At 51.4% G+C, this 18789-nt stretch overlaps 1 protein-coding gene and 1 long non-coding RNA gene across 2 annotated transcripts in view; one reads left to right on the top strand and one right to left on the bottom strand.

Moving 5' to 3' along the window:
- LOC306816059 overlaps positions 1-18789 on the bottom strand; it is a 75798-nt gene that overhangs the window by 51034 nt on the left and 5975 nt on the right. The window lies entirely within an intron of this gene.
- Positions 15457-18740, top strand: LOC306816057 (maestro heat-like repeat-containing protein family member 7; the record flags this gene model as incomplete). The annotated part of the gene is made up of 8 exons (XM_079332553.1): positions 15457-15513; positions 15628-16268; positions 16518-16665; positions 16880-17067; positions 17150-17287; positions 17570-17684; positions 17852-18029; positions 18685-18740. 8 exons carry the CDS (start codon positions 15457-15459, stop codon positions 18738-18740), a joined length of 1521 nt encoding a protein of 506 aa, XP_079188679.1.

Here is an 18789-nt window from a genome sequence, read left to right as displayed (position 1 = left end):
CATCCCAGGGCAGATTGTGTGACATCACAGCAATGACTGTGACTTCAAAGATCACAGGGGCTGTGTGACATCACAAGGGTTATATGACATCACAGGGCAGTGTGACATCACAGGGGGCTGTATGACATCACAGGGACAGTATGATACCACAGGGGCTGTGTGACAGCACATGTGGCTGTATGACATCACTGGGGGCTGTGTGACATCACAGGGTCTGTGTGACATCATAGGGTGCTGTGTGACATCATAGGGTGCCATGTGACATCACAGGGGCTGTGTGGCATCATAGGGTGCTCTGTGACATCACAGGGCTGTGTGAGGTCACTGGGGAGGTCACTCTGCCCCGTTCCCCCCTCACAGTCCAACGCTGCTCGTGCACAGGGGGGTCCCCTGTCCCCCCAGGTCCCCCCGCCCCCCATGCCGCAGCCTCCCCCAGAGGATGTTCCACGAGATCGACCCCAGAGCCTGACACGGGGACAGGGGCCGGGCCCTGGGGGTGGCACAGGGGGACAGGGACCCCCCGGCAGCGTCCCCGTGTCCCAGGGCCAGAGCCTGGGCCAGGGCTCCTTCACCCTGTTATGAGCCAGGGGCTGAGAGCATTTGAAAAATCCCCAGCACGGGATCAGCAAAAACCAGATTTAATGTTAAGCTACAGCACTGTGATAAATTATCTCCACTGAAGGTTATAAATGAGGATTGTTAGAGAGTTGGAATTGTCACTTACCTTATCATGTGATACACTGTTCTGTATGACCACAGTTCATTCTTTAATCCGGTTGTTGTATTCCCTTCCTTAAATCCAGTTTGTTGTATTCCCGGTTCCAGTTTGTTCCCTGTTACTTCCCACTTCTGCCCTCTCCCTTACCTCATTTCTGGCCTGGCTGCTGCTGCTCCCCTCCTGTCCATCAATTGAAAGAACGCGCCCAACGTGTAAAATCGCAAAGCTCCCGAAACACCACTCTTCAGGGGAGCTCCCTTGAAGAGAAAAAGCCCCTGGAACAGCGAGCCAATACAAGATTCGGGAACCCTCCAGACACCACACACTCAGCTATGGCTCCACCTGCTAAAGATTGCCTTCCTCCTCCAGTTGTAATGTCACCATTTTATGAAAAGCGAATTTACATACAAACAGCCCTAAACAACACTAGACACTGCAAGTCCATGGGCAGACCCACGAGCTTGGAAGCACACACCCCCGTTTCTGTGAGAGTTCACAAGGGGTGTGTTCTATCTCCTTTCTGGCGTGGTTAGGCAGCAGTACCGCCATGGAACATTCCCTTGGGTTCTCTGCTGCTTCTAGTAATAAAGAGCTCCATAGTTAAAGGCTTCGGCTCTGGGCACGGGGCTCTCCGGCCTCTCTGGGATTGATGATCACCCACAGCAAAGGGAGAGAACAGGAGAAAGAGAGAGAAGGAGATTGGCAATCAGGGCTCGCAGTCGCAGCGCCCAGTCCTGCTCCGCCGGGGCTCGGAGCCGCAGCGCAGGAAAAAATGGATCCGCGGCTGGCGGGGCTCGCCCCGCTTTGGGCCGAAGGCGGCGGATTGTAGGCAGAGCTGGAGCGCAGGCCCCGTGAGCAGAGCACAGCCCGGCCCGGGGGTCCTGCAGTGCGCGGCCGAGGAGGGTCCCGGGGATCCCGGGAGGGAATCCCGGGGAATTCCCGGGAATGCCCCGTGCCCTCCCCCCGCTTTTGCCCTCGGGCGCTTTGGCTTTTGCCTTCCGAAGCCAGCGGCAATGCCGGGATCTGCCCAGCGACCGGTGACGCCTCTGCACACTCGGGCTGCCATTGGCTGGCAGGAAAGAGCGGGGCCAATGGCGGGGCCGGAGGCTGCTCAGGGGCGGGGCCGCAGCCGAGCAGCGCCATGGCTCCAGCGCTGGGGCTGGGGCGCTCCTGGGGGCCCCGGGGGCAGCCAGAGCTGAGGGGACCCCCGGCCCCGGGACTCTTTGATCGCCCATTCCAGAGCACGGAGAGACCCTCACACCCCCATTCCCGGGCGCCTTGATCCCCCCGAACCCTCATTCCCGGCCATGCGTTCCACCCTGCACCCCCTTATCCGGCACCAGTAACCCCGGCACCCCTTTCCCGGCCATCCCGCCTCTCCTGGCCCGCAGAGTCCCCTTCTCCTTGACCCAGAGACCCCCTGCACCCCTATTCCTGCCTTTCCCAGCACCCAGCCCATCCTTCCCTCAACACTGAGGACACCCTTGACCCCTATTCCCGGCCATCCCGGCTTTCCCCGCCCTGTTCTGCAGGTGGGGAAACCGGGGACCCTTGGAGCTCCCTTTGCTGCATCCAGGGAACCCCTGCTGCAGGAGGTTTCTGCCTGTGCCCTCCTGTCCCACGGCAGCGTCCGCGGATCCCATGAGCTCGCCAAGGACGGCCGGGAATTCCTCTCCTTCCAGCTGCGATCCGGGACATTTGTGGTGGCCGCCGGCGCTGCCCAGGTCACCAAGAGGTGCTGGGAAACTGAGGAGATCGAGACTGAGGAATTCACACATGACCTGGGGCACACCTGCCAGGAATGGCTCTGGAAATATGGCAGGGATGAAACCAGAAGGGGAAACCGATGGAAGTTCCCTCTGGAGTGCTCTGCCTGGGGTGCTCTGTGCAGTGCGGCAGAGAGTGAGAAACACTCCCAGACTGTCACTCATCACAGTTCTCAGGGTTTTGGGTGAGATGCTTGCAGCAGATCCAGCGCTGAGGGGAGTTCAGGGGGGTCCCTTAGCATTTGGGTTCCCCTGGGATTTGCAGAGAACACCCCGTTCCCCCCAGAATCTCCCTGAACACGCTGGCGCTGCCCGAGCGCAGTGAGAAGGTTCATACCCGGCACGGGGTCCCAGCTCTGTCACCGGCATCGCCCAGGTACCCCCAAAACCTCCCGGGAACCCCAAACACCCCCGGGGCTCCGCTGCCCGAATCAACGGGAATGGTGTTGCTCTTTTAAGTGCAATTTCAGTGGGGCTTTCAATTGACGGCTCTTTAAAGGGGCGATGGTAGAGGCAATCCCTAAAATCCACCCTGGGGGCAAAATATCCCCTACAGGGGGTTGTAGTGGGGGCTTCCCTACAAATGTCACTTTAAGCCATCATGATCCCCCCTTAAAAGGGGCCTTGGGGACTGTGGACCCACTAACACCCTAAAATGGAGAGGAAAAACACCCTTGAAGTGGTAGGATCCACCCCAAAAACCTTAAAAAGAGAAAAAACTCCTCTTCAAATGGACCTGAAGAGCCTTAAACGCCCTCACAGAGGGACAGGATCCCCTCCTGTGCTGGGGCCGCTCCGAGCCGGGAACTCTCCCGTTCGCTGCACTCGGGGGAGCCCCGAACGACGACGGGTCCTGGGCTGAGCCCCCCACTCAGCCGGGGGTGCGGAGGGAACTGGGGGGGCTGGGACAGGGCTTGGGGGTCCTGGGGTTAACTGGGGGACCCTCAGTGGGTCCCACTTCCCGCTGTCCCCCCTCTCCCACCTCTTTCCCATTTTCACCTTCAAAGGTCCGATCCTCCCAGCCGGGTTTGGGGGTCCCTGGGCCTTTTCCCTTCGTGTCCCAGCCCGGTCACGCGGCCAGAGGGTCGGAGAAAGGGGAGGAGGAGGAGGAAGAGGAGAGACAGAGGAGGAGGAAGGATAAGGAGGATCGAGAGGAGGCACCACGTGCGTTCCCCGCTCTCTGTATCCGCAGCTCCTTCGCCCCCAGACCATCGCCCCCCGCATCCCGCAGGTGCCCGGGGAGGGGGAGCTCGCCCCAAATATCCTGGGTGTTTTTTTTGAAGGGGGGAGGGGTATTTGGAGCTGACACGAAATAGATTTGTGTTATAAATGCATGACATGTTGTTGGCTCTTTGCAAGTATTCGGATAAATGCTATATGTATAATGTTAAAATAGCATTTCTATATGGATATAGTCTTGGTGAATAGTAAAAGTCAGACATAAGTTTTTTAGAGATAGTATGCTTAAACCACCTGCTTAGTCAAAGATAAGAGCCCGTGAACATGTGATGGGGACCCTGCAGTTGACAAGACAATTATCAACACTCAGCACCTGGGACCACCACCCAAATTAAAAGGGAGAAGGAGAAGAATAAAACCAAAAGCCAAGAAACACGCATGCTCTAAAAAGGAGGACCCAAGGAGTGGCCATGCTAAACAGTTCCCAGAAACAGCTGACTATGCATGAAGGTCTATGAACATGTAACAAAGGGATGGATTGTGAAACGTATTTAAAGGGGTGTTCCCGAAGCAGCGGTGTGCTCTCGGCAGCATGCCAAGCACCCTGCCGTTTTAACCCTTTGCTTCACATATGTCTCCTGTTGTCTTTTTATTAAACCTTTTAATTCTCCCAAAACACTGAACCGTGTTTTTCACAACAGCATTCCCGGCGTCAGGAATTTAGAATCCTTCAGATCCTCACAAATCTTCCCATGGAATGATGCTTTTCCAGAGATAGGTATTTGAAATCCTCCTCTTCCCCTCTCAAATTCCCATTGAATTCTGGCATCCCAGGCAATATAAATACAGAATTCTCCAGTTCCACTCAGAAATTCTCATGGAATAATGGAAATCCTGGCAGCAAGAATTTTGAATCCTCCTGCTTCCCTCCCAAATTCCCACCGAAACTATGGAATTACAGCATTCCTGGAGTCAGACATTTGGAATCTTCCAGTTGCATTTCCAAATTTTCAGGTAAAACTGCGATTCTGGCTCTCAGTAATTTGGAATCCTCCAGCTTTGCATTCAATTCCCCAGGGAATAACAGCATTCCGGGTGTCGGGAATTGAGAACCCCCCAACCTAAATTTTAGCAATTTAAAAATTGCATTTTAGCAATTTCAACAACCGAAAATTTCACCCAATTCCCAAAGAATAGCAACATTCTAGGTGTAAGGAATAAGAATCCTCCAGTTCCCAATCCAAATTCCCTTGAAATAGTGGCATTCCAGGCATCAGAAATTTCATATATTTCATATGCCCTCCCAAGTGCCCATGGAATAAAAGTGTATCAGGCAGGGGGAAAGTAGAATCATCTAGTTCCCCTCCCGAATTTCCATAGAATTATATCTGCCACGACATTGGAAATTTAGAATTTGCCAGTTCCCCATCCAAATTCCCAGAGAGTAACAGAATTCTGAGTCAGGGATTTGGAATCCTCCAGTTCCCTACCCAAACTGCAACTGGAATAATGGCGTTCTGGGTATTAAGGAATTTGGAATCTTCCAGCTCCGCAACCAAATTCCCGTGGAGTAACAGCATTCCAGACATCAGGAATTGAGAGGATTTCAGTTGCCCTCCCAAATTCCCATGGAATAATGGCATGCTGGGTGTCAGGAATTTAGCACTCCGTACGCTTTACCTAATTTCCCCCTAATTCCCATCAAATAAAAGCATTCAAGATTTCAGGAATTTTGAATCCTCCAATTCCACTCCCAAATTCCCATGGAATAATGGTATTCTGTGTGTTGGGAATTTTGAACCCTCCAGTTTCCCTCCCATGGAAAAACAGGATTCCAGGCATCATGAAATTCAAATTCTCCATGTGCCTTCCGAAATTCTCATGGAATAACATCAGTCCAGGCATTGACATTTTGGACCCCTCCGGACCCCCTCCCCCACTCTCTAATTCCCATGGATTTGCAGCATCCTGGGCATTAGGAATTTAGAATTCTTCAGATGCCCTCCCAATTTCCCATGGAATAATAGCACGCCAGGTGTCAGGAATTTAGAATCTCCCATCGCCTTCTCTAATTCCAATCATATTCCCATGGAATAATGGCATTCTGGGTGTCAGGAATTGAGAATCACCCCTACAACCTCGAAATTCCCACTAGTATCCTAAAGAATAACAGCATTCCAGGTGTCAGGAATTGAGAATCCCCCAGTTCTACTCCCAGACTTCCCGTAGAATTACAGCATTCCCGGTTTTCAGAATTTTAATTCCCATGGATTAACAGAAATCCTGGCAGATGGAACTCTGAATCTTCTAGCTTGCCTCCCAGATTCCCTCTCAAATTGTGGAATGACAGCATTCCTGGCATCAGGAATTTGAAAACCTGAAGCTCCCCACACAAATTCCCAGAGAACAATGGCATTCCAGGTATGGAGAATATGGAATCCTCCAGTTCCCCTTCTAAATTCCCAGGGAATATCAGAATTCTGGGCGTCAGGGATTTGGAATCCTCCAGCTCTGCACCCAAATCCGGGTGTTGGGAAATTAGAATTCCCCAGTCTTCTCAAATTCCAAACATATTCCCATGGCATAATGATATTCCAGGCATCAGGAATTGAGAATCATCCAATTCAATTCCCATATTCCCATGGAATAACATCATTCCGCTTGTTGGGAATTTAGAATCCCCCATAAAACATCCCAAAATCCCACTCAATTCCCAAGGAAGAGCAACATTGCAGCCGTCAGGAATTGAGAACCCTCCAGCTCCCTTCCCAAATTCCCACAAACACCAGGAATTACAGTATTCTAGGCATTGGGTATTTGGAACCCTCCAGCGCCGCACCCAAACCCCCATGGAAGAACAGCATTCCAGCTCTGAGGAATTGAGAATCCTCCAATTTCAGTCCCAATATCCCATTGAATAATGGCATTTCCGGGTGTCGGGAATGTAGAATCACTGTAGGCCCTCCAAGTTCCCACCAGAATCCTTAAAAATAACAGCATTCCAGGTGTCAGGAATTGAGAAACCTCCAGTTCCACTCCCAGACTCCAGTGGAATTACAGAATTTTTGGCCTTGGAAAATTTGAACCCTCTAGTTCCGCTCCCAAATTCCCATGGAAAAGGCAGATTCCAGGCATCATGAACTTCGAACTGTCCATGTTCCATCCCAAATTTCCATGAGATAACAGGAGTTTGGACATTGGAAGTTTCGACATCTCCTGTTCCCCTCCCAGTTCTCATGGAATTGCAGCATCCTGGCCCTTAGGAATTGAGAATTCTCCAGATGCCCTCCCAATTTCCCATGCATAAATGGCACGCGGGTGTCAGGAAATAAGAATGTCCCATAGCCTGCTCAAATTCCGATCGTATTCCCATAGAATAACTAGTTCCCTGGTTTTAGGGATTGAGTATCATCTTGTTCTACTCCCCTACTCCCACGGAAAAAATAGCATTCCGGGAGTCAGGAGTTTAGAATCCCCGATAAGGCTTCCCAAACTTCCACTCAATTCCAAGCAATAGCAACATTCCAGGTGTCAGGAATTGAAAATCTTCCAGTCCCCCTCTCAAATTCCCACAAAAACCATGGAATTACAGGATTCTGGACACTGAGAATTTTGAATCCTCCAACACTGCAGCCAATTTCCCATGGAATCACGGCTTTCCAGGTGTCAGGAACTTAGAATGCCCCAGCTCCCTTCCCAAATTCCCGCCAGAACCCCAAAGAAAAACAGCATTCCAGGTGTCAGGAATTGAGAATCCTTCAATTCCACTCCCAAATTCCCACAGAATTATGCTATTCCCAGTTATGGGAATTTTGAACCATCCAGTTCCCCTCACATATTCCCATGGAAGAATGGCAATTTGGGCATCGAGAATTTGGAATCCTCCTGCTTCCCTCTCAGATTCCTACTGAAATTACAGAATTACAGCATTCCCGGTGTCAGGAATTTAGACTCCTCCAGATCCTCAGAAGACATCCCATGGAATGACAGTCTTCCAGGCATGGGGTATTCAGAATTCCCCTCTTTCCCTACAAATTCCCATGGGTATCCAGCATCCTGGGTATTAGGAATTTAGAATTCTCCAGCTCCCCACCCAAATTCCCAGGGAACAACACAATTCTGGGCATCAGAAATTTGGAACCCTCCAGGACCGCACCCAAACCTCCATGGAAAAAGAGCATTCTGGGGACGAGAATTGAGAATCCTCCAGTTGCACTTTCAATATCGCATGGAATAATGGCATTCCGGGAGTTGGGAATGTAAGATCCCTCCTACACCCTCCAAATTCCCACCCAGAAAACAGGTGCCAGAAAACCCCAAAGAATAACAGAACTCGAAGTGTCAGGAATTCAGATTCCTTAAGGTCCACTCCCATACTCCCCTGGAATTATGGCATTCCCAGGGTTGGGAATTTTGAAAGCTCCACTTCTCTCAAATTCCCATGGAATAACAGCAATCCTGGCAGTGAGAATTTTGAATCCTCCTGCTTCCCTCCCAGATTCCCAGCAAAACTATGGAATTACAGCATTCATAGCGTCATGAATTTGGAATCCTGCAGCTCCCCACAAAATTTTCCGGAGAATAATGGCACTCCAGGTATGGAGAATTTGGAATCCTCCAGTTCCCCTTCCAAATTCCTCGGGAATAACAGAAGTCAGGTGTCAGGTATTTAGAATCCTCCAGTTCCCCACCCAAATTACAGTTGGAACTATGACATTCTGGGAATCTGGAATTTGGAACCTTCCAGTTCCCCTCCCAAATTCCCATGGAATAATGGTATTCTGTGTATTGGGACTTTTGGCACCTGCAGTTGCCCTCCCATGGAATAATGCATGGAATATGCCATGGAATAATGGCATTCCCGGTGTTGGGAATTTAGACTCTCCCATAAGCCATGCCAAATTCCTAAAAAATTTCCCAAGGAATAATGGCATTCCAAGTGTAAGGAATTGAGATTCCTATACCTCCCCCAAAAAATTCCCACCAAAAGCATGAAATTACAGCAATCTGGGCCTTCGGAATTTTGAACCCTCCAGTCCCCCCCCCCCCCCCCCCCCCCCCCCCCACCAAATTCCTTTAGAAAAGTGGAGTCCAGGCATCATGAATTCCGAATTGTCCATGTGCCATCCGAAATTCCATGGAATAATGGAAGTCCGGGTATCAATAATTCGGAAAACTCCACTTTCCCCACAAACTCCCATGGAATTGCACCATCCTGGGCATTAGGAATTTAAAATTCTCCAGATGCCCTCCCAAAATTCCCATGGAATAATGGTATTCTGCGTGTAGAGAATCTTCAATCCTCCAGTTCCCCACCCATACTCCCCTGAAATAATGGCATTCCAGGTGACAGGAATTTAGAATCCCCTATAAGGTGCCAGAAAATCCTACAAAATTCCCAAGGAATAACTGCATGCCATGGGCCGGGAATTATCAGTCCTCCACCTCCCCTACCAAACTCCCAACAGAACAATTAAATTACAGGATTCCAGGATTTGGGAATTTGGAATCCTTTAGTTCCTCTCCCAAATTCCCATGGAAAACAGTGATTCCAGGAGTCAGGAATTTTGAGTCATCCGTGTGCCCTCCCAAATTCCAACAGAATAATGGTAGTCTGGCCATGGGGAATTTGAAATCCTCCAGTTCCCCTCACAAATTCCCATGGAATTGCGGCATCCCAGGCAATAGGAATTTAGAATTCTCCAGATCTACTTCCAAATTCCCAGGGAATAACAGAATTCTGGGCATCGAGAATTTGGAATCCTCCAGTTCTGCTCCCAATATCCCATGGAATAATGGCACTCCGGGTATCAGGAATTGAGAATCCCCCACACGCTGTTCCAAAATCCCACAAAATTCCCAAGCAATAACGGCATTCCAGGTGTAAGGAATTGAGATTCCTCCACCTGCCCCCCCAGATTCCCACCAAAACCATGGAACTACAGCACTCTGGGCATTGGGAATTTTGAGCCCTCCAGTTCCCCTCCCAAATTCCCATGGAAAAGTGGGATTCTAGGCATCATGAATTTTAAACCATCTGTATGCCCTCCCAAATTCTCATGGAATAGAGGCAGTCCTGGCATTGATAGTTTGGACACCTCCAGTTTCCCCCCCCCCCCACCACAAAATTCCCATGGAATTGCAGTATTAGGAATTATCAGAATTAGGATTAGGAATTTAGAATTCTCCAGATGTCCTCCCAATTTCCCATGGAATAATGGCACTCCAGGTGTCAGGAATTTAGAATCCCCCATAGCCTTCTCTAATTCCAGCCATATTCCTATGAAATTTCTACATTCCAGCTGTCAGGAACTGAGAATCCTGCAGTACTGCTCCCATACTCCCATGGAATAATGACATTCCGGGTATCAGGAATTCAGAATTCCTCATAAGGCTTCCCAAACTTCCACCCAATTCCCAAGGAATAGCAACATTCCAAGTGTCAGGAACTGAGAATCCTCCAGCCCCCTCCCAAATTCCCACCAAGACCATGGAATTACAGCATTCTGGGCATTGGGAATTTGGAATCCCCCTGTTCCACTCCCAAATTTTCACGCAATTATGGCATTCCAATGGAATACTGGATGTCAGGAACTTAAAATCTTTCAGTTCCCCACCCAATTTCCTCATGGAATAACGGCACTTCAGGTGTTGGGACTTTAGAATCCTTCATACACCCTCCCCAGTTCCCACCATTATGCCAAATAATAATTACATTTTAGGTGTCAGGAATTGAGAATCCTCCAGTTCCAATCCCAAATTCCCATGGAATTACAGCATTCCCAGTTTTGGGAATTGTGAACCCTCCAATTCTCCTCAGAAATTCCCATGGAATAATGGCATTCCGAACAGTTAGAATTTTGACTCCTACTTCTTCCCTCCCAGACTGTCACCAATACTAAGAAATTGCAGCAGAAATTCCAGGTGTTAGGAATTTGGAATCCTCCAGGTCTGCACCCAAATTTCTATGGAATAAAGGCATTCAGGTATCCAGAATTTAAAATCCTCTGGCTCCTCTCAAAATTTCCCATGGAATAATGGGTTTCCAGATGTTAGGCATTTCCAACCATCTGTATGCCCTCTGAAATTGCCATGGAATTGCAGCATACCAGGCATTGGCAATTTATAATTCTCCGCTTCCCCTTCCCAATTCCCAGGGAATAACAGAATTATGGGCGTCAGATACTTGGAATCTTTCAGCTCTGCACCCAATTCCTCACAGAATAAGAGCATTCCAGGTGTCCAGTATTGACAATCCTCCATTTCCCATCCCAATTTTTCATGGAATAATGACATTCTGGGTGTCAGGAATTTAGAATCCACCATATGCCCTTCAAATTCACACCAAATTCCCATGGAATAACAGCATTGCAGTTGTCAGGAATTGAGAATCCACCAGTTCCCCTCCCAAATTACCATGGAATAACTGCATTCCAGGTGCTAGGAACTGAGAATCCTCTTGTTCCCGTCCCAAATTCCCATGGAATAATGATGTTCTGAGAGTTGGGAATCTTGAATTTACCAGTTGAGAATTGTTAGGAATTGAGAAACCTCCAGTTCCCCTCCCATACATCCACGGAATAATGGAATTCCAGGAATCAGGAATTCAGAATCTCTCATAAGGCTTCCTAATGCAATTAATTCCTACTAATGCAATTAATTCTTAATGCAAATAATTCCTATTCCCAGGAAATAGCAACATTCCAGGTGTCAGGAATTGAGAATCCTCCAGCCCCCCTCCCAAATTCCCACAAAGACCATGGAATTACAGGATTTTGGACACTGGGAATTTTGAATCCTTCATTTTTCCTCCCAAATTCCCATGTAATAACAGCATTCCAGACGTCCGAAATTTCGTATTGTCTGTATGCTCTACCAAATTACCATGGAATAACAGCCTCCCAGGCATGGGGAATTTAGAATTCTTCAGTTCCCCTCCCAATTTCCCAGGGAGTAACAGAATTCTGTGTATCAGGAATTTGGAGTCCTCCAGATGCCCTCCCCATTTCCCATGGAATAATGTCATTCCGTATGTCAGGAGTTTAGAATCCCCCATTCACCTGCCACAAACTTTTATCATAATTCCATGGAACAACAGCATTCCAGTTCTCAGGAATTTAGAATAATCCACTTCCCCACCCAAATCCCCATGGAATTACAGCATTCCCAGTTTTGGGTATTTTGAGCCCTCCAGTTCCCCTCATAAATTCCCACTGAATAACTGCATTCCAGGCATTGTGAATTTACAGTCCTTCTGCATCCCTCCCAAATTTCCTGCTTTCTTCCAGATTCCCACTAAGTCTATGAAATTATAGCATTCCTAGCATTGGGAATTTAGAATCCTCCAGGTCTCCTCCCAAATTTCCACTGAAACCATGGAATTAACCACATGTCAAATCAATTTGAAGTTGGAATCCTCCAGTACGCCTGCCAATTCCTATGGAATAACCACACTTCAAACTCTGGGAATTTCGAATACTCCATTTCCTCTCCCAAATTCCCACCTAAACCCTGCAATAAAGGCATTCCAGGCATTAAGAATTTGGAATCCTCCAGGTTGCCTCCCAAATCCCCATAGCATAGCAGCATTCTATGCACTGGAATTTTCAAATCTTCTATATGCCCTCTTAAATTCCCACCAAAACCTTGGAATTACAGCAATCAGGGGGTAGGACACTAAGAATCCTCCAATTCCCCTCCCTAATTCCCATGGAATCCTCCAGTTCCTATCCCATACTCCCATGGAATAATGGTATTCGGGGTGTAAGGAATTTAGAATCCCCATATGCCCTCCCAAATTCCCACCAAATTCTCATAGAATAACCACATTTGAGGTGTCAGGAATTTCTAATCCTCCAGTTCCCGTCTCAAAATCCCATGGAATAATGATGTTCTGAGTGTTGGGAATCTTGAATCCCCCAGTTCCATCATATATTCTCATGAAATCATGGCATTCCAGGTGTAAGGAATTTAGAATACCACCTAAGTTGTCCCAAAACCCTACAAAATTCCCAAGGAATAAGAGCATTCCAGGTGTCAGGAATTGAGATTTCTCCAGCTCCTCTCCCAAATTCCCACCAAAACCATGGAATTACAGCATTCTTGGCAATGGGAATTTGGAATCCTGCAGTTCCTCTCTCAATTTTCCATGGCCTTGTGGGAATGGAATAGCATGAAAACAATTACCAGGGAACTGGACTGGCCAGTGTACCATGGGATACCTTCTCCCTCAGTTACAGATTACAAACCAAACGAATGAATTGACAGGTAATCTTCAAGGACTATGGAAGCACAGACTCACTAAGGCAACACCCAATAACCCACCAGTCTGATACAGCACCAGGCTTCACAGATTGTTAGGCCGTTGCTCCCAAATTTAGGAATTGCACAGCTGTAACATGCCATTTCAAGCATTCAGCCAAAATAGAATTGACTGCTAATTCAACAGCGGGTGCTTTAAGAAGACTACAAACTGAAACAAACTCAGTAAAAGAAGCAGTCTTTCAAAACCACATGGTGTTAGATATGGGAACAGTCAAATGGGAGGAGTTTGTATTCTAATTTATACCAGTTGTTGCACTTATATAGATCAGTCAGGGCAAAAGCTAACCACTGGCTATTTGGGCAGACAATCCTATAGAGCATGCCCAGGAAGCAGGGGTGGAAAGTTCAAATCCAAGGAAGACTCATGAGCCTTCATCCAAAACAACCAGGAGGAGGCTGACAATCACCTTGTGCAGAAACCATGCACATGTTCAAGGGCTCACATAGTCATGTCATTACAAAATATGTTGCAAATGAAAGATACCAAACACTTGCACATTAACTAAAAAACATATACAGGCTAGTACGGTGCAAAGAATGGACAGGTGATTTTGTTGTGGAGCAATGCCCGTCACTCCAGGTATCAAATAAACAAATAACTGCCCCATAGGCCTTATATTATAGAGTACTACTGGTTTCTTGCCTAGTTTTCAGGCATCAGAATGCAGTGGATTTCAGCATCATCCTGCTGAGGAAAGAATTTGGTCCAAGCCTGCATCCCAATTTCAGACTGTACAGGAACACTGTGGACTTCTTCCCACTCAACCTGGAACTGTGCAACAGAACAGAAGTTCAGCCATTACAGCCCTGCATGGGAGAGACTTTAATTCATCTGGGAAGTGTTTCCTAAGGCCTTGTGTGCAATCCTTACTTGGGTTCTATAGTCAGAATTTGTATCCCAGGAACAATGGAATTAATTTAGCTATTCCAACATGTGTTTGCTGATGTTTGTCTTTGGAAATGGAGACAGTGCCTCTGTACAATCTAGTTGTACTGGGAAACTCAGCTGCTTATTGTGTGCTGGTGCTCCTGCCAATCCCTCCTACAAAAGACATTATTTCAGGACTAAGAGCTTCTGCCTTCAGACAGATACCAAGAGTTACCAGCAGTTGCTCCAGGTGCTCCTGCCAACAGCCCCTGAAGGAAGGAGCACAGCCCCCGGTGCATGTGGGCTTTGGCTCCCTCTGGCACAGAAGCCCCCGGGGCACAGGTCTCTGGGGCAGGAGCGGGGCACCAGCACTGCCAGGGCTCGGGGGGTGGCAGGTCTGTTTGGGCAAGGACTCTGCCACAGCCGCTGATTTCAGTGCTCGCAGGGCCCAGGGGTCAGAGCAGCATCCGTGCCCTGGCCCACACGATCCTTGCCTGTGTCACAGCCGTGGGTTTAGGATGACCACCAGCCGGGACGTGTCCCAAGGAGGCCGAGCCAGCTTCTGTGCAAGGCCCCGTGCCCTTCCCGCTGCAGCTGCGTCGGAGCCCTGGAGGCTCCTTCTGCTGCCCTGAGCCCGCAGAGCAGGGCAGCGATTGCTGATGGTTTGAGCCATTCCTAAAGATCCTGTTGGGCTGTCTTAGACACTTGGGGGGAGGGATTCCTTCCAACCTGGGCCACTTTGGGTGGGCTGGGGGCAGGCCAGGGCCGGTGGCAGCGTGTGCAAGGGCCGTTATTGAAACGGTTCAGCGTGGTCACCATGGCATGGAACAGGACCGTTGGTGAGGTGTGGTGATATAAGAGCCAACGGTGACACGGCCACGGCACAGTGCTCGGAGCACACGACGGGACAGGACGGGACAGAGCGGTGCCGTGAGGAGCCCCCGCACAGCGCACTCGTTCCTGTCGGACCCGGAGCTTTTCTGAGAGTTATTCCTGCAGCTGACTTCCCAGCCAGACTGCAGGACTGTTTGTCTCACAGCTTTCCCAAGGCACCTTTCTACAAGGTGCCCTCAAGGCCAGACTGAAATGACAGGCAGATTTCCCAGCTGTTTCCCACTCTTCAAAGTGTTCAGAAGAATGAAAAGGAGAGGCTCTAGAGTCCACCCAGCACAAGAGCCTGAAGAGCCGGAGCCATTTCAGCCAAAGCATGATGGTGAGAGGCACAGCTGGGTAAAAGAGCTGATGGCTGCTGCCAGCTTGATCACTTCTTGTCCCATGCCATGCCATGCCATGCCATGCCATGCCATGCCATGCCATGCCATGCCATGCCATGCCATGCCATGCCATGCCATGCCATGCCATCCCATCCCATCCCATCCCATCCCATCCCATCCCATCCCATCCCATCCCATCCCCTGGGAACATGCCCAGGCACAGGACAGAAGAGGGGCCGGGCAGACACCCTGCAGTGCCTGTGCTCGTGTTCCCCTGGAGCATCCTGGGGCTGTCCCTGCCTGGGGAGCGCAGGGCTGGGCTCTGTTCTCCGGCCTCTCCCGCAGCCCCTCAGCTCTGGCTGTGCTCGTTCTTTTCCAGTTGCAGCCATGGACCGCACACACGAGCAGGACCACACCGGTGGCCGCTTCCGCAGAGCACTGAAGGTACCTGCAGCCATCCCCACCTGGGCTGGGCCTACTGTCACTGCTCAGCCCAGCACAGCGCTTGGAGCACTCCATGGAACTTGCCTCTCCTCCCTGTCCTTTGTTCTCCTGCAGATGTTGCAGAAGTTTGTGCCGGTGCAACGTAGAAAGACCAGCACAGCAACAGAGGGCACAGCTGAGCCTGACTCCAGCCTGACCGAACTCCAGGCAGAGCCTGATGTCAGCCCAGATGTGCCTGAGCACTCAGAAGAGTCTGACACTGTAAGGAGTGATGACAGGGTGCAGGCTGACATGGCAGTGACTGAGGATGTGGGCATGACAATTGCTGACACTGGAGAGACTCAGGGCATCACAAACACTGACACCACTCCCACTCTGAGTCACTCTGAGGAACTCATAGTGGATTACTTCAAAGACCGTTGTGCTTCTCAGCACCACTTAAGCAGCCTGTGGCCAAGGCTCCATGCCTCCCAGGACTGTGTGCCCACTCAGGCCATGGTCACTGGGCCCCCTCAGTCATTGCAGGCAGCACAGCGTGGCAGGAAGGGAAGCACTTCTCAGAGGAAGCTACGAAAGTGCTCCAAGTGTTCGCCATTCTTCCCCCAGGTGCCAGCCATGGTGAAAAGCATTCACCAGAGACTGACATCCCAGGGCACTTTAGATGCAAGGCTGCGCACTGACATTCTGAGGCTGGCTGGAGAACACCCTGCTGACATGGTGCTGACCCTCCTGCGCTGTGCCCCAACGTGTGACAGGTACGGGGCCCACGGGCCTTGAGAGCTCAGGGCTCAGCAGCCTTTAGGGCCCATCACCCTGTACAGCCTGTCCAATGGGGCCTGCCAGGCAGGTGGAGAGGTCCAGGACCCTCAGGCCCCTCTGCTTCCTGAGCCTGCTGCCACTGCCAGGCTCCCTCCCTGCCCCTCAGGGCACTGGGGCTGTCCCAGCTGCACAGGGCATGGTACTGTGACTGAGACCCCCTCTGACACCGAGCTCCAACCCCACAGAGCTGCTGCAATGATGTGGAGAGCCATAGGCTTGTCAGGAACAGCACTGGAGAACGTGCTGCCAATTCTGCTCTGTGTCATGGAGGACTGGCCTCTGCACAGAATGTGCACCTCTGATGGAGACAACGAAGATGTTTTTGCCCTGGCTGTGAGTTTCTGGAACTGGCCCTTGCTCACCCTCCAGCACCAGTCACCTCTCCAGCAGCTCTCCATCCTCTCTGTGCCTCAGTTGCTGGGCTCAAACCTGGGCCAGGGAATGGCTCAGGGTGCACCAGGCCCGCTGCTCCCCCTGCCTCTCCCTCAGGCCCTTGCCCCATGGACACTTTGGCACTGAGCGCTGTCTTGGGCTGTTTCTTTCGCAGGCAACTCTGGTGATCTGGGTGGTGGTCCAGGTGCCCCACTGCGAGGAGGCCATGATGAATGCTTCCTCGCCTCTGTTTACGGCTCTGCTCTTGCATGTTGTCATCACCACACAGCAGATGCCAAAGGAAGTTGATAACTTCTGGAGAGCGTGCCAGGAGCAACACCCGCTTCCCAGCAAGGCCAACAGGTCCCAGTCCTCCAGTCCTTCCCATGTCCTTGTGGCCAGCACCAGTGCTCCCAGTGTGACCTGGACTTTGCTCTGCACACAGGTTTGCAGTGCAGACCATGAAGGCTCTGCTCATCTGTATGCAGTATGAGCCTGAGGTGATGGCAATAGAGCGCAAGCGTGGCTGGGACACGCTGCTCTGTGCTGACACCCAGCACTATGCCGTGGGTCTGCTGGCCAGGTGAGACCCCCATTGCCCCTCTGTCCTTGACATTTGTGCTGTGTGCCCGGGGTGCCCCACACAGTACCCGTGCTCATGGGCCAGAGGCCTTTGTCACCAAGGGATGGCCAAGCAGACCGGAAAAGGCTGGGAGAGGAGGTGCCCAAAAAGGGGCAGCCTCTCAAAGTGTCCACATCGCCTCCAGGGATGCTGGGGAAAAACTGGTTCTCTGTGAGTCAATCCTGGGAGAATATTGCCACCCCTCAACCTCAGGGTCCTTGTGCCTTTTTTTCCCCCTGCCAGGGAGATTCGCTGTGTATTGATGCCCTTGTGTTCCTATGTTGCACTTCACCTACTCCAGCTGCTCAGCACACAGGAGCCACGTTGGGATCTGCCTGCCCTGGCATTCCTTGTGGAGGTGAGCCTGATGGCCAGAACTGTCTCCCTGAGCTGCCTCCCAGCTCTCTGGCCTCTCATGGCCACAGCTGCCTGGGATGGTGCCCGTGCCCTGTGCTGCTGTCTGGGCCCAGCCCTGTGCAGTTCTGGGCTCCTGTGTGTCCTCTGTCACTGCCCTGTGCCTTTCAGGTCCTTGAGTGCCTGGATTTGAGTGAATGTGGGGACAGCATCCTTAAGATCATGTCAAGGTTCCTACAGAGCAATTCCAGGGAGAGGCGTCGCCTGGCGCTCAGAGGCCTTGTGCTGCTAAGCAAGGATCCCTGGATGGCAGCAGCTGAAGCGGCTGTGGAAGTTGGCCGAGTGCCTGGTAAGGATGGCCTGAAAGCGCCAGGCTCAGGCTGGAGAAGCCCCCTGAGCGTGGCGCTCACTGTGTGTGGCTGCAGCTGTGGCCCTGCCCAGTGCTGCCCACAGGGGCCGCACGGGCCCGAGCCGGGTGCCGATGGAGCCCCGGCCCAGTGGGGCTGCGGGGCGGGCCGGCACCGCGGCTCCCCGGGCAGCAGCCGGCCCTGTGCCCCTGCAGAGCCCGGCCGGCGGCTGCTGGCCGCGCCTCAGGGCTGTGCGGGCAGGGGAGGCCGGGGCCGGGCGCGGGCAGCGCCTGCCAAAGGGCCGGAGCCCGCCCCGACCCTTCGCTCCCGCCGCTCTCCGCAGCTGGCAGAGGACAGGAGCCGAGCGGCCGAGCACCTGCGCCAGGCCCTGCCCTACCTGCAGAGCCCACAGGAGCCCCTGCTGCAATCCCTGCCCCAGCTCTGGAGTGCTCTGCTCCCTGTGCGGATGGGGAGCGGCGTGGGCAGAGCACACAGAGATTTCAGGGGCACGTGGGGCATTTGTGGCTAGCAGCTTCGGGCTGATCCTGCTCCCTCCTGGCCATGGCCAGAGCAGACTGCAGTAGCCCTGGCACGGGGGTCTTGTAGTGTCCCCAGTGATCCAGGCTGTGACCGTGGCTCTGTTCCTTCCTCTACCAGCTGCTCAAGTCCGGATGCAAGATGCCAGGCCATCATGCTCTAACCTGGAAAATTAAGCCCAGTCATCTTCAGGATCCAGTGAACCAGTGTCACAAACACACCAAG

Source organism: Erithacus rubecula, assembly GCF_903797595.1.
Source record: "Erithacus rubecula genome assembly, contig: scaffold_355_arrow_ctg1, whole genome shotgun sequence".
NCBI classification, from domain to species: Eukaryota; Metazoa; Chordata; class Aves; order Passeriformes; family Muscicapidae; genus Erithacus; species Erithacus rubecula.
The sequence above is the reverse complement of the archived record's forward strand: the minus strand, read 5'-3'. Positions and strand labels throughout refer to the sequence as shown.